General features: G+C 42.3%; 1 protein-coding gene across 1 annotated transcript in view; it reads right to left on the bottom strand.

The window, feature by feature from the left end:
- Window positions 1–13,436, bottom strand: part of hmcn1 (hemicentin 1) — a 92,712-nt gene that overhangs the window by 12,215 nt on the left and 67,061 nt on the right. The window contains exons 52-84 of the mRNA XM_084356045.1: window positions 12,730–12,875; window positions 12,488–12,638; window positions 12,026–12,223; window positions 11,832–11,945; window positions 11,554–11,741; window positions 11,105–11,201; window positions 10,719–10,880; window positions 10,476–10,589; window positions 10,195–10,397; window positions 8,075–8,156; window positions 7,814–7,945; window positions 7,412–7,561; window positions 7,058–7,217; window positions 6,838–6,962; window positions 6,526–6,709; window positions 5,812–5,909; window positions 5,429–5,707; window positions 5,142–5,338; window positions 4,867–4,948; window positions 4,508–4,644; window positions 4,276–4,417; window positions 3,932–4,076; window positions 3,592–3,719; window positions 3,319–3,475; window positions 2,963–3,084; window positions 2,682–2,846; window positions 2,330–2,437; window positions 2,077–2,214; window positions 1,789–1,923; window positions 1,298–1,567; window positions 941–1,131; window positions 579–792; window positions 279–413 (exon numbers count right to left, since the gene is read on the bottom strand). Of these exons, the coding sequence (XP_084212171.1) occupies window positions 279–413; window positions 579–792; window positions 941–1,131; window positions 1,298–1,567; window positions 1,789–1,923; window positions 2,077–2,214; window positions 2,330–2,437; window positions 2,682–2,846; window positions 2,963–3,084; window positions 3,319–3,475; window positions 3,592–3,719; window positions 3,932–4,076; window positions 4,276–4,417; window positions 4,508–4,644; window positions 4,867–4,948; window positions 5,142–5,338; window positions 5,429–5,707; window positions 5,812–5,909; window positions 6,526–6,709; window positions 6,838–6,962; window positions 7,058–7,217; window positions 7,412–7,561; window positions 7,814–7,945; window positions 8,075–8,156; window positions 10,195–10,397; window positions 10,476–10,589; window positions 10,719–10,880; window positions 11,105–11,201; window positions 11,554–11,741; window positions 11,832–11,945; window positions 12,026–12,223; window positions 12,488–12,638; window positions 12,730–12,875 (5,049 nt within the window). The remainder of the gene's footprint in view (window positions 1–278; window positions 414–578; window positions 793–940; window positions 1,132–1,297; window positions 1,568–1,788; window positions 1,924–2,076; window positions 2,215–2,329; window positions 2,438–2,681; window positions 2,847–2,962; window positions 3,085–3,318; window positions 3,476–3,591; window positions 3,720–3,931; window positions 4,077–4,275; window positions 4,418–4,507; window positions 4,645–4,866; window positions 4,949–5,141; window positions 5,339–5,428; window positions 5,708–5,811; window positions 5,910–6,525; window positions 6,710–6,837; window positions 6,963–7,057; window positions 7,218–7,411; window positions 7,562–7,813; window positions 7,946–8,074; window positions 8,157–10,194; window positions 10,398–10,475; window positions 10,590–10,718; window positions 10,881–11,104; window positions 11,202–11,553; window positions 11,742–11,831; window positions 11,946–12,025; window positions 12,224–12,487; window positions 12,639–12,729; window positions 12,876–13,436) is intronic.

Raw genomic sequence — 13,436 nt, 5'->3', positions numbered from 1 at the left:
TTCTTGTGATACGTAATGTTTGGGGTTGAGTCATGAGTAAAAATGATGTGTATAAATATTGTACAGTATTTGTCAGCAATTACGACATCTCCTATGAAGGCATATTTCATATCTTTACAACAGCGTTTTACTATAAACAGTTATATCTGCTTACAACTACATTATAATGTGTTATAAATCATTTATCACATGTTTATATACTGATCAGAAGGGTAAGTGTTACCAGTTACATAAGTAAAATAATGTTGAGTGTAATAGCTCCATAGCGGGTGTTTTACCTTTGACATAGACAAATCCCAGTGACTTGATGGTTCCTACATTGTTTTCTGCCACACAGGTGTAGGTGCCAGAGTCGTCTTTGCTCACTCTCTCTATCACCAGCTCACTGTGGCCGTTCATATGATCGTAGTGAACTAAAGCATTAATAAAAGGTCACAAAAGACAAAAAAACACTGTTAAGTCTTAATTCTAATATATGACACACTGCTAGATAAAAAGCTGTTGATCTTTGACTTAAGTAACTACTTTTTGACACAAAACTACACATTTTCCTCATTACTGTAGCTCTTGATGTATACCTGGGATGATGTTGTTGTTGAAGGCCCATGTAATTTTAGGTGGGGGGATGCCACTGACTCCACAGGCCAGCAGGAGGCGCTCTCCCTTGTTGAGGGCCACGTCTCCGAGCAGCTCAGTGAAGACAGGGTGAGTATGGACAGACAGGGTCACCGTCTGACTGTCCTGTCCAACTGCATTTGTGGCTATGCAGGTATAACTGCCTGCATCATCAGGCTGGTACAGGGGGAGGGAAGATGAGGAGAGAAAAAGATCTTTACATACATCTTTCTGACGCTACATGCAGCCAAGCCAAGTTCACTGTCCGGTAATGTATAGACATAAACAAACTGAGAGAGGGTTGGTTTGTTTTTGATTCCCCTACCTGAGCGATGTCTACTACCAGCTCTCCAGAAGGCAGGATTGTGTACTCCCCTGTGCTTTCAATGAGGGGAACACCATCTCTCTCCCAGGTCAGGCTGGGCTGAGGGACACCCTCCGCCACACACACCAGCTGAGCCTGGCTGTTTTCAACCACTGCTACCTCACGCTCTCCATTACGTATGGATGGTGGGACTGCAAAGGTAGGGGGTTTTATTTTTCATTATTTCATTAATTTTAAAACATTAGTCTAGTTGTGGTTTTGTATAACATACAATCACAGATGACACTGGTAGCCCTTAAAAAACATAGCGTGTTGTTCGATGGCATGGTTTAAAATTCCGTATTAACTGAAACCTACTCTGTACAGTGAGGCTCATCTCGAGGCTGACAGTGCCCGCCACATTGGCAGCAGTGCAGGTGTATCGTCCAGTGTCACTTGGCTGGATGAAGGCGATCTGTAGGGATCCTGAGCTGAGCACCCGCTGACGTACAGATTCACTGAGTGGCTGCCCGTCTTTATGCCATGTGACAGACGGGAGAGGGGAGCCGTCAGCTTGGCACTGTAACGTCACAGAGGAGTCCACAGGTGCCAGGTACTGTCGAGTCTCTGAGCTGATCACTGGAGGGACTGCAGGACACAGAAACACCACATGCAGTCAAAACATTTAGAATATTTATTGACATCATTAGCAAATTAAGTAACAAATATGAAAGGTTGGAACTTGTAAGGCATAACTTTAGCATTTAATTGTTATTGTATCAGAATACACTAGTATGGTGTTCTTCTCACATCCTTTTTCACAGCTGCTGAGTATTACATATTAGGTCTGTTACTCAAGTTAGCCCCACCTTGTACTCTGAGTTTGGTCTTGCCCAGCGCAGTGCCTGCAGGGTTTTGAGCCACACATATGTAAGTTCCAGAGTCTGACACAGACGCCTTAGAGATCTGCAGACTTCCATTAGGCAGCACTGTGAAACCTCCACCTGACATGAAGCAAGAGATGTGATGATGATGTTAGTACTGATAACTTATGATTATACACACGCACACACACACACACACACACACACACACACACACACACACACACACACACACACACACACACACACACACACACACGCAGGATTAATTACCTGTGGTGGGTATATTGATGCCCTCCTTCTGCCAGGTGATGGTGGGTCTGGGTGAGCCTGTGGCCCTGCAGGGCAGAGTGATGGGGTTATTCAGGATCACATCCAGGGTGGACGGATGAGACTGGATCACTGGGAGCTCTGAGGAGAGGGATCGGAAAGGTATGATGCTCAGAAAGATCTCAAGAAAAAGAAAAAAAGATAAAGTAAAAGCATGTCAGAGTCATACAGCATTTTTTTCTCAGGATGCTCTTACCCTGCACTGTGAGATGGACGTGGCGGTTGGTGGAGCCTGCAGCATTCTTGGCTGTGCACGAGTAGCGTCCAGCATGACTGAGCTCAGCGGAGGTGATTTCTATCGGGCCTGTGCACAGATCGTCAAACACCATCGACATAATTAATAAAGTTCACCAATGATGCCAATCATGAATTAAAACAGGTTCTTCATAATTACGTGCAAAGTAACCAGATACATTCGACACTCAGTATAATCTGAAATGCAGTATTAGATGACTCACATCATGGAGTTTGTGGTTAGATATTTTAAGGTTTGGACAGTTGTAATAAATAAAAGTTGTGTTCTGGATGATATGCATGATGATTCTGACCTGTGGACAGGATGCTGTAGCCCTGTCCCTCTTTGGGGAGCCTCATGCCGTCTTTACTCCAGTGGATTGTGGGTTCTGGGACACCAGATGCAGTACAGGCGATGACCACTGGGGACAGTCTGGTTACAACAAGCTCTGTGGGTTCATCAGCTATGGATGGGGGAACTAGAGTGACACAAGTTACAAAATGTTAGGAGAATTTCTGATCTTGCTGGTGATGGATGATCTGTTTAGAAATGATGAAGAATTATCAGGTTGTCAACGAATGCTTTGTTACTCACCGTGGACAGTGAGGTTGATGGATCTGGAGTCTTCTCCTGCCTCATTAGAGACGACACATTCATACACTGCTGTGTCCTCCACTGTGGGTGCTATGACTACCAGGGATCCAGATGATAGTAATCTGGAAAGAATAACAAAGTTAGCACTTGAGAGTGTTGTCACTATGTCCACCCTATAAGAAGACTGTTTTTTTTAAAAAGGTTAAACTTACAATGAATCACTTCACTATTAATGCTATTAATTTGGTCAAAGATTAGAGAATATAAAATGTCTCTCAACTTTGTTGAGTTTCGGTTTTGTCTTTTTGTTTTAAATCTTGAATGAGGAAACAGAGAGGGAGAAAACCTGGATCAACCTGTACATATTCTGGTTCTGGTCAGTATTGATGGCTCGACCATTTTTCATCCAGTTGATGGTGGGTTTGGGAATGCCGGTGGCCTCGCAGGACAAAGTGGTCTGAACGTTGACTGTAACCGTTACATTGGTGCGGCTGTCGGCGATGGAAGGAGAGACTGAAAGATGAGAACAGTGGTTTGTAAATTTACTGGTTGACTCTGTTTGTGGGTGACTGAGTCAATTTTAAGGTATTCATGTGTTTTGTTTGACTAAAGTACCACCCACCACCCACCGTATACTTGCAGATCCACTCTCTTGCGTTGCGTCCCAGCCTCATTTGTTGCCATGCACAGGTAGCGACCAGTGTCAGTCACCTGAGCAGAGTGGATGTGTAAAGACCCATCCTCTGCAAATGTGTACCTGCACATGTTTGTACAAACTGGGTGAGGTACAGCATTAAACAAATAGCAATAATTAAATATCAAATCTACTTATATTCTCTAAAGTATGCAGATTTATTATCCTGAAAACCATTGATATCTATTACATTAAACTGCATACGCAATTGTTGCATCATAATAAAATTAATATTCATTTGAGACGCATTATTGTAATGTGACATGTGGACTTACCTGGGGCTGTTTCCAGCCAATATAGCACCATGTTTCCTCCAGGTTACACGAGGCGGTGGCACTCCGCTTACAATACACTCAAGTACTGCTGGCTTGTTGATGTGCACTGACACTGTCTGGGAGCCTTCCATGATAGTTGGTGCAACTGAGGGAACAGGTGACAGATCCATAGGTTTTTACTAGTTTGTCAGCAGGTAATGAATTCAGCTCTTAACTGAAACTAAAAAAACATACAGGATATACAGTATTGCTACATAATAATAATAACAACAATCATAACATACAAATATATAATAATAATATTAATAATAATAATGTATTGTATATTAAAGATGTAACTGTACCATTGACAGCCAGGTTAAACTGTCGTGTGGTCTTTCCAGCGATGTTGCTGGCCACACACGTATACTGAGCTCTGTCACCGAGCTCAGCCATGTTGATCTGTAAGTAGCGTCCACCAGACAGAATACGCACACGGGCAGAGGCCTACACAACCAGGAAAAAGGAATTTGTGATAACTTTTTAGCAGAACTTATAGAATAGTGTGGATAAATGTTTGTTTGTTTGATTTCTGACCTGCAATGGTTGGCCATCTTTGAGCCAGGCCAGAGTTGGAGGTGGAACAGCGTCAGATTTGCACTCCAGAGTCACCTGTCTGTTCTGCAGCACCGACACGTCCTGAGGTGTACTCTCACCCGCAATGTTAGGGGGGACTGTTAGAGGAAAATCAGAAAGAGATCAGCACTGAAATAGATTTTATAGCTCAATATATCATCACACCTTATTGGTTTTTAATTGTCTAGATAAGCATGGCAGGAGAAATTTTAGTAAAAAATGTATTTCATCATTAAGTGCAGATTTAAGTTATTTTCCTTCCAGCCACAGATTGTTTCTGTTATGTACATTCAGTGCACACTGCAATCTCCGTTACCCACCATGCACTCGAACCAGGAACTCCTTGTCATCATCTCCTGCTGGGCTGTTGGCTAAGCAGCTGTATCTGCCTGTGTCCTCCAGCTGAGGACAAAAAACTGTGTCTCAGTATGAAAACAATGGAAAAAGACTAGATAGAAATAGAATAGAATAAATAGAATACACAGTATGTAATGAAAGGATCGTTTTTATGTTTTTATAGAAAATAATTAGAAACTTAATTCAAATTTAATATATGAGAAATGGGATTTCACTACAACAAACCCTGGTGACTAACCTGTGCTGACGCTACACGTAGCACCTCTCCTCCTCGCAGGAGGCGGAGGCTGTTGGTCTGTGGGAGCGGGCGTCCGTCCTTCAGCCAGGTCAGAGAGGGGGCAGGGATACCTGAGGCCTCACACTGAAGCTCCAGGACATTATTCACCACAACAGATACTTCTGCTGGTACACCAGAGTCCTTGATGCTTGGAGGGTCTGACAAAGAAAACGAACAAAATTTATTTTCTCATCCATGAATCAAAAGCTGAAGCTGGAGAAAAAAAGTTATAATCTGCTTTGACTCACCCAGCACTTTCAGGTTAAAATGGCGGCTAGCTTGACCAGCAGTATTGTTGGCCACGCAGGTATAGCGTCCTGTATCATTGACCTGAGCCTGGATGATTTGCACAGTTGTATTCAGGTTGAGAAGTTTGAGGTGTGGGTCAGGAGTTAGAGTCACGCCTTCTTTGAGCCAGGACACAGTGGGGGTTGGTGTCCCATCAGCGATACACAGCAGAGAAGCCAAGTTTCCTCTGACTACAGTCACATCTTCTGTGCTCCCTGCTCCATCCAGACCAGGAGGGACTGAGGAAAGAAACAAAAGATGTGGTTGATTATCATTTATTGCCCTTAGAATGGTGTTGATTTATTCCTCAGATTTTACAAGCGAGTAATGTTTTCAGACTCACCATGCACCTGCAGGTTAAAATGTCTGTTGTCCACGCCTGCTCTGTTTGATGCGACGCAGGTATAAGTGCCACTGTCAGATACCTGGGTTCGTGTAATTCTGAGAGATGCAAAAAACACAGCAAATAAGTAACCCGTTATATATTTAACTCTAAAATAACTAACAAAAGAGAAAAGATTGCTGCGTAATTGCCAAGTTTTCATTGTTGTTTTTTTTATTTCTCTCTCTGTTTGATATAAATCTCAAAATATGGCATTTCAGACAAACATAAATGGAGAAAGCCTTAGCTTATAATATTTGGTACTCCTTTTAAAATAATTTGTTTGTGTATTTGTGTGTGCGCGAGTATTAAGATCTTTGAAACAGCGTGGCGCAAACACAAGACACACTTTCTAATGCAAATAATTACAATGAAATAGTTGTAGGCAGGGTGAATTTCAATATTGATTTCATAGGTTTTTAAAAAAGAATTAATTTAAGAAAAACTTACTTGCACTAGTAAAATAAGTACTAGTATAAGATATCTTTGCAAATTTTCCAGATAAAGAATAACGCAGATATCTTACCCTAATATAACACACAATTTTACATGACTTCATCCTGTGTGTGGGGAAAATGCTGACCAGCATTACCCACACATAAGATTCACAGGAAGTTGGTCTTAAAGCAGCACCATATGTTACAAACTCTTCTTGAGCCCTGTCCACTGACCTACCGGAGCACCTGTCCAGCAGATAGAAGCCGAATGTGGGAGGACACTGGCAGAGGGAGGCCATTTCTCAGCCAGTTGAGCTGCGGAGGAGGTGAGCCTTTAGCGACACACTCAATGTTGACAGAACTGTCCAGAACTGTGGTCAACTGCTCAACTGTGTCACTGTTGCCGTCTATCACAGGAGGCACTGAAAAATACAATGAAGAAGAAAATCAGTGACACAAAAAAAACTCCTCATGCAATCAAGAAAGTTACTCAACTGTTTGTACTTGACGATACATGAAAAAAAAAAATGTATATACGAATTAAACCCACCATAAACATTCAGATTGAATATTCTGTCCTCTTCTCCTGCAGCGTTGGTGGCCACACAGGTGTACTTGCCACTATCAGTGGTGTGAGCTCCAGTCACAGTGAGTGTGCTGCCATCTGGACTGATCCTGAACACAAAGGCAGCATTGCATCATCATCATAATCATTGCTGTAAAATTCCCAATTTTCTTCTTTTTTGTTCTTTTTCTGTGGCGAGCATTACCTGAGCCCTGTGTTTCTCATGTTGGTGATGACTTCTCCATCCTTCAACCACTGGATGGTTGGAGTCGGTGTTCCTCTGGCTCGACAGACCAGCTGGATGCTTTCATTTAGCAGGACCCCCATTTCACTGGGTAGCTCTGCTCCAGAGATACTGGGAGGGACTAAGACAGAATTAGGGGTTTTAGCACAATCCTTTGAATATCACGAGAAACTGTGAATTGGTGAATACATGTATTTGTATGATAACAGAAAAGATTGACAAGATGACAGCATATGGTTAAGAAAAAGTCTGACAAAAATCTGTCAAAATATTCTGTAGGTCCTTTCTGGAAACAGGCTCTGCATGTGCATGTACCTTGAACGGTGAGGTGGTAGCTCTTGCGTGCCTTGCCCTCTACGTTGGAGGCCACACACGTGTAAGTGCCACTGTCAGAAAGCTGTGACCGTGCGATCTGCAGCTTGCTTCCTCCTGAGAAGATGTGCATCTCCAGAGACTCTGAGTTCTCTATAGAAACGTTACGTTTATAGATTTAGTATAAATGAAGAGAGAATGACAAAGCTTCTGTACCTAGTTATAAATATTATGGTTTGTTCCCTTTGCCTGATCCATTCTTACTCATGTTTTTGTCCTGTGTAAACTTGAAAAGAAACAAGAGGCTATTTGATTTAAACGTAAGATACAGATGATTAATGAATCTCCTTTTGCAGAACTTTTAATATTAAAGTACAGCTTCTTTAAAACTATACTCATGCATACCTATGGATCGTCCATTCTTCAACCAAATGAGGCTGGGAGGAGGGATCCCAGTAGCATCACAGGCAAGGGTGACTGGGTTACTGATGGTTTCCACAACACTCTCCTCTGCTGGGCCATCGATACTTGGAGGTACTAAAGAGAGAAAGAGAGGACGCAGGTTTTTCTTTAATAATATATTCCAAGTGTTGAGCATTGTTAGAAAATATTATGCGTTTATGAGTTTTCAGATATTTGAATACATGAACATTCATAATGTGATACCGTAGATATTCAAGTGGAAGTTCTTGTCAACTTGTCCAGCAACGTTGGTGGCCATGCAAACATATTGTCCAGTATCAGACACCTGAGGAACAGAATAGACATATAAGGAAAATGTAAAAAAAACAAAAAACAAACAAACATTAAAAACAATAGTCAGACATCCAGTGTTCCTACACCTGTTCCATAGTCAAATTTAAGCATTTTTAAAGAAATTTCAAGCTTTTCCAGCACCTTGGGATATAATGCAATGCATTTTGCAACGTCAGTCTGCATTTTTAATTATAAAATAAAGTATCCTGTATCATAAATACATATCTGGCATTTGCTGGCCGGCCCAGCTCACTTCCTGTGACAGAAACGAAGGGCAATGTGAGGCTGGGCCAGTCTGTTGGTTGCTTTTATTTGAGTTTGTATTTCTTTATCTAAAAATGTAACCGTCAATGGCCGCGTTTCCCAGATTCGTTAAGAAGCTCTTAAGTGCTAAGATCTTCTTAGGAGCGCTCTTAAGAACGCTGTGAAAGAAGGATGTGTTTCCCAGAGTCGCTCTTAGCTTAAGAAGATCTTTCACTAAGAAGGAAATGTAAGATCGAGCTGACCCACTCTTAACAGCCTTCTTAGCGACCAAATGCTCAGTGATCAAGCGCGTCAGGGAAATTTATATCCTCCACTTTGCGAAATAATAAAACAATGCTCAGTGTTGAAATGCGCTCATAGCTGCGGACCACTGGCGCAAGAAAAAAAAAAAAGAAAATGGTAGATGAAAAAAAACCTTTTTATTGAATTACACGTTTAACTTTTCCGCAACATCTGCATATATGAGTTTATAGTAGCCTACTACACATAAAAAAACAACAACCCTGTGGCATTTCACAGATATCAGCGGAACAGATGTATTAAACTCAGCTGAACCTCATCCAGAGAGGCTTCCCCTGCTACTCTGCGTTGCCAAAGTCCGCGCGTGTGAGAAACCACGGCTGCAATACAGCACATTCTCCCTGCGAACCAACAGCGTCGCCGTGCGCGAAGCCAGACGGTTTACATAAATGCATACGTGCGTCAGCACTTCTCCCCACTGGACGTGCTGTCAGACCGGGCTGTCCAGGCAAAGTACCGGCTGCCCCGTGCCTGGACAGCCCGGTCTGACAGCGCACACACACACACACACACACACACACACACACACACACACACACACGCACTTATGCGCTGATAAAGAGGTGGGTGATCGATCTGCCTGGCATCGATTGATTCAGCACAGCAGCAGCGCGGTGGACAGCTCCCACTAAGAGCTTCTTAAGAAGCTTCTTTGGCTTGATCTTAAGGTTCTCCTAAGAAGGCAGTTAAGAACGCATCTGGGAAACACCCGCATCTTAGCGCTCCTTCTTAGCCGAACCCTTCTTAAGAGCCTTCTTAAGTCCTTAAGAACGATCGAATCTGGGAAACGCGGCCAATGTCAGTCTGGTAGAGATTTTTCATGAAAGTAGTGAAGTTAAAATTTCAAGCAGTTTCAAGTACTTTATCAAAAATCCAAGCACTTTTCAAACCTTTCCAAGGATTTCAAGCACCCTCACAAACCTTGGCTATCAATCCACAGCAAGATGTACCATAAACTGAGTGATTTATATGGTAGCTCATCATATTATATGATATTTTGACTCATCATTCAGCCATGCAGTTAGTATGTACGCACACTAGGCTGTCATAAATCTACTAGGCTCCATGACAGGTGAAACCACTCTCTATTCCTGATCTAACTTACCTTTAAGCTACCTTTAATTCCTTCTCTCATCCACAAAAAGGACAGATGCTACATTGTAGCTGCTTACTAATAGCCACTAATTAGCAACCCATCTGGTATCTTATAACTGCAGCATTTCGCTGCAGGTAAATGTTGGGAAAATCCTTGCAGGGTTAATACATTTACTCATTTTACTTGAGAAATGGTTGCTACTTTGGCTGAGACGAGAAAGAAAAGGGTGACTCCTACAAAAACACAGAAAAAAGACATCACACCAATGGCCATACTGTCTGACTTGACGTACGATCACTGAGAGATGTTGCTGAAAAGATAAAAATGATGGAGCAAAGAACAGACAACACAGCAATCATTCATCTCTGACCTCTGAGCCTTTGATCTCCAGCATCTGTCCCTCTGCCAGAATGCGCAGGTTGGCTGATTCTGTCACCACCCTGCCGTTCTTGTACCAGGTGATGGTAGGTGGAGGTACAGCATTGGACTCACACTCAAGAGTTACTGATTTACCAACAAGCACATTCACCACCACAGGAGAGTCCCCGCTGCTGTCCCGGATACTCGGAGGAACTGGAAGGTGAACATTTAATGTCAGGCCAAAGTCAGGCGCTCATTGTAAAGTACACACAGTGGGGAAAAATGACTCACCAAAAACTGTGAGGTAGATGTTTTTGTAGGCCTCTCCTGCTGCGTTCATCGCCACACAGCTGTATTTTCCTCCGTCAGATACTTTTGCTTTCATAATCTGTAGCACGCGACCACCTGAAGGCACAAAGGGACACAGACACAATTATAATCTTGTTGATAATGGCATGCTCATAACCAGATATCATTTCAAAGCAAAGACTGCTCAATACTTGTTCTGTTCAATGTGACCAAAGGTCGCAGTACCTGGCATGATGAGTGCGTTGGTGTTGGCCTGAATGGGGCCTCTGTCGTTTAGCCAGCTCAAGGTGGGAGGAGGGAAACCAGTGGCTTCACAAGAAAGAGACACAAAGTTGTTCACCACCACAGTCACAGTCTCAGGACTCAGGCCGATAATGGTGGGAGGCACTGAAAGGAAAAACATAAGACACATTCAGTATAGCAAACAGTATTTTCAGTTATTTTAAAGTGAAGAAAAATAGCTTTTCCATTTCAATAAATTGTCTTCAAAAGTGTTCAAGTGAAAAAAGCAGTGATTAATTCTTCATCTAGTTCATCTTTTCACAAATTGCTAAAATAAGGCAATGAACAATGTACAGTAAATGCAATTTACTGATTCACATGTGACTCACCATGCACATTAAGGTTAAATGATTTTTCTGCACTTCCAGCCACATTGTCAGCCACACACACATAGCGCCCTGTGTCAGATACTTGAGCAGTCAACACCTGATGGTTGGGAAATATAGAGAAATACATAATCAAGTAAGAACACAGATCTACTGAACATAGACATGTCATATCAACAGTAAAAGCATGAATGTACACATCACAGACATGACTAACTTTAACATAGAATTGGTTTAAATATGAGATCTGGATACAGCACTCAGCCTGTGTCCAATTTGCCAGTGGCCATTCGTGCTGTTTCAACAAATAATCCCTTGCAGCCAAAAGAAATTTTCACATAGACCACAACTGTAAATGAAACATCTGTAAAACTGTTTACTTTGGGTTGTGTAACCAGATCCTGTAGTATATCCATGGTTGAGAGCAACTATCTGTACTTCCTGGTTCTTACCTGAAGTGTTCGTCCATTAGACAGAATTCTATGTGGCCCATCAGAGCTGACTGGCTGGCTGTCCTTAAACCAAGTGATCTTGGGGGCGGGGTTTCCATCCGCGTGACAGTCCAGTTGAGTAGTTTTGTTTACAAACACTGTGACCTCATCGGGCAAATCGCTGTCTGCTCCCCTTATGATCGGTGGCACTGTTGCAGGACAGAAATTTGACATTAGAAACCTTTCTCTTTGTCAAAGTGACTGATACTTGTACCACAAAGAAAAGTGCTTTTACTCACATAATACTCTAACATCATACTGAATGGAGTCTTCTCCAGCTTCGTTGACAGCTACACATGTGTACCTGCCTGAGTCTTCAGCCTGCGCTCTGGGAATCTGTAACACTCGCCCACCTAAGAACAAAACTGATTAGTAGCAACTCATTCTCTGGCTTGTTCCCTCTCTTTCTTTCAGTTTTCTTTTTCAATCTCACCTGGCAAGATCAGAACTTTGTCATTGGAAGTCATCAGCTGTCCATCTTTATACCAGGTGAGTGTCGGAGGGGGTACAGCATTCGTCTCACAATACAGAGAGATGGGATTGTTGAGTATGACATCTCGAACATCCCCTCCAAAGCCTGGGGAAGATGTTGTATCACCAAATCCACCAGGCCTGTTGAAATTAGGTGGAACTGAATAAGGGGAAAAGAAAAAGAGGAAAAATGTTTAAGTGCCTCAATGAGTGAGCATTTCTGGAAACTCTCAAGTGTCAAGATGATGGATCTCCTTTTATTTTAAAGGATGTTGACTTTAAAGTGAATGGTATTATTTTTAATGCACAACCATTTTAATACTTCAATAAAAATGCAGAAACAACAGAAAGAGAATACTCTTTGAGCCCAGGAAATGCACAAATACTCTCAGTTAACACATCAACATCAGTCAACCCAGTTCACCTTGTATATTTACATCAAAGTCCTTCTCATCCTCTCCAGCTATATTAGTGGCTACACAGGTATAGCGGCCCGTGTCTGACACCTGAGCATGCTTGATCTGAACAATACGACCGTTGGCTGTTATGGACACGTGGTCATCTGCCCGCAAGATCTGCGGAGGAAAGAATACATGAGAGTGGAGAATCAGGGCAGCTTTAACAGGTTCTGCCATAATCTCCCATGCAATCCAATCAGATTTCTACCTGTCCGTCCTTGTACCACTCCAGTGCCGGGGTAGGAAAGGCCTGAGCTGCACACTCCAGGGTCAATGTGCTGTTGACCTTTATCTTGACCTCTTTGGGGGCCAATCCCTCCCCTGGGATATCATTCTTATTGATCTGAGGGGGAACTGGAGTCAGGACACATGTTTTAGATTACACTGAGTGCATTATTATCCCGTATTTTTAAACATGTAGGGTGTCTTGATATCTCACCATCTCAGCCACTATGAGATGGTTCAGAAACCTGGATAAGATGTTCACATGCCACAGTACCCTGGATATATGAGTAGTCTATTCAGGTTTCTCAAAACTGGGATAAACTGTTCACATGCACAAAACATGACCCTAAAAACCTGATCATAACCAGGATACACACTTGTTGACATACATATCACCAACAGGTATAATGAAGAGAGAAGGGAATTAATATCAGTACTAACTGATCGGAGAATCTGCAACAAAAGACTTTCTTCTAATTCATCACTTAAGAGGAACGGGAATAATAGAGAAAATGTAGTTATTAACAAAGAAGAAGTCAAACTCAAAGAAGAAGTAAACTTGTAGAGTTGTCACGTTAAATTGCAGTTCACTGTTTAATGCTTCACGTTCGTCTGAAGAGAAATGCTCAGTCCATCTGTGTGTTTAGCTCAGCTGTAGGCTTTGTTAGTTGTTAACTCCATTAGCCAAAC

Source organism: Pagrus pagrus, assembly GCF_965226575.1.
Source record: "Pagrus pagrus genome assembly, chromosome: 6".
Lineage (NCBI taxonomy): Eukaryota > Metazoa > Chordata > Actinopteri > Spariformes > Sparidae > Pagrus > Pagrus pagrus.
The sequence above is the reverse complement of the archived record's forward strand: the minus strand, read 5'-3'. Positions and strand labels throughout refer to the sequence as shown.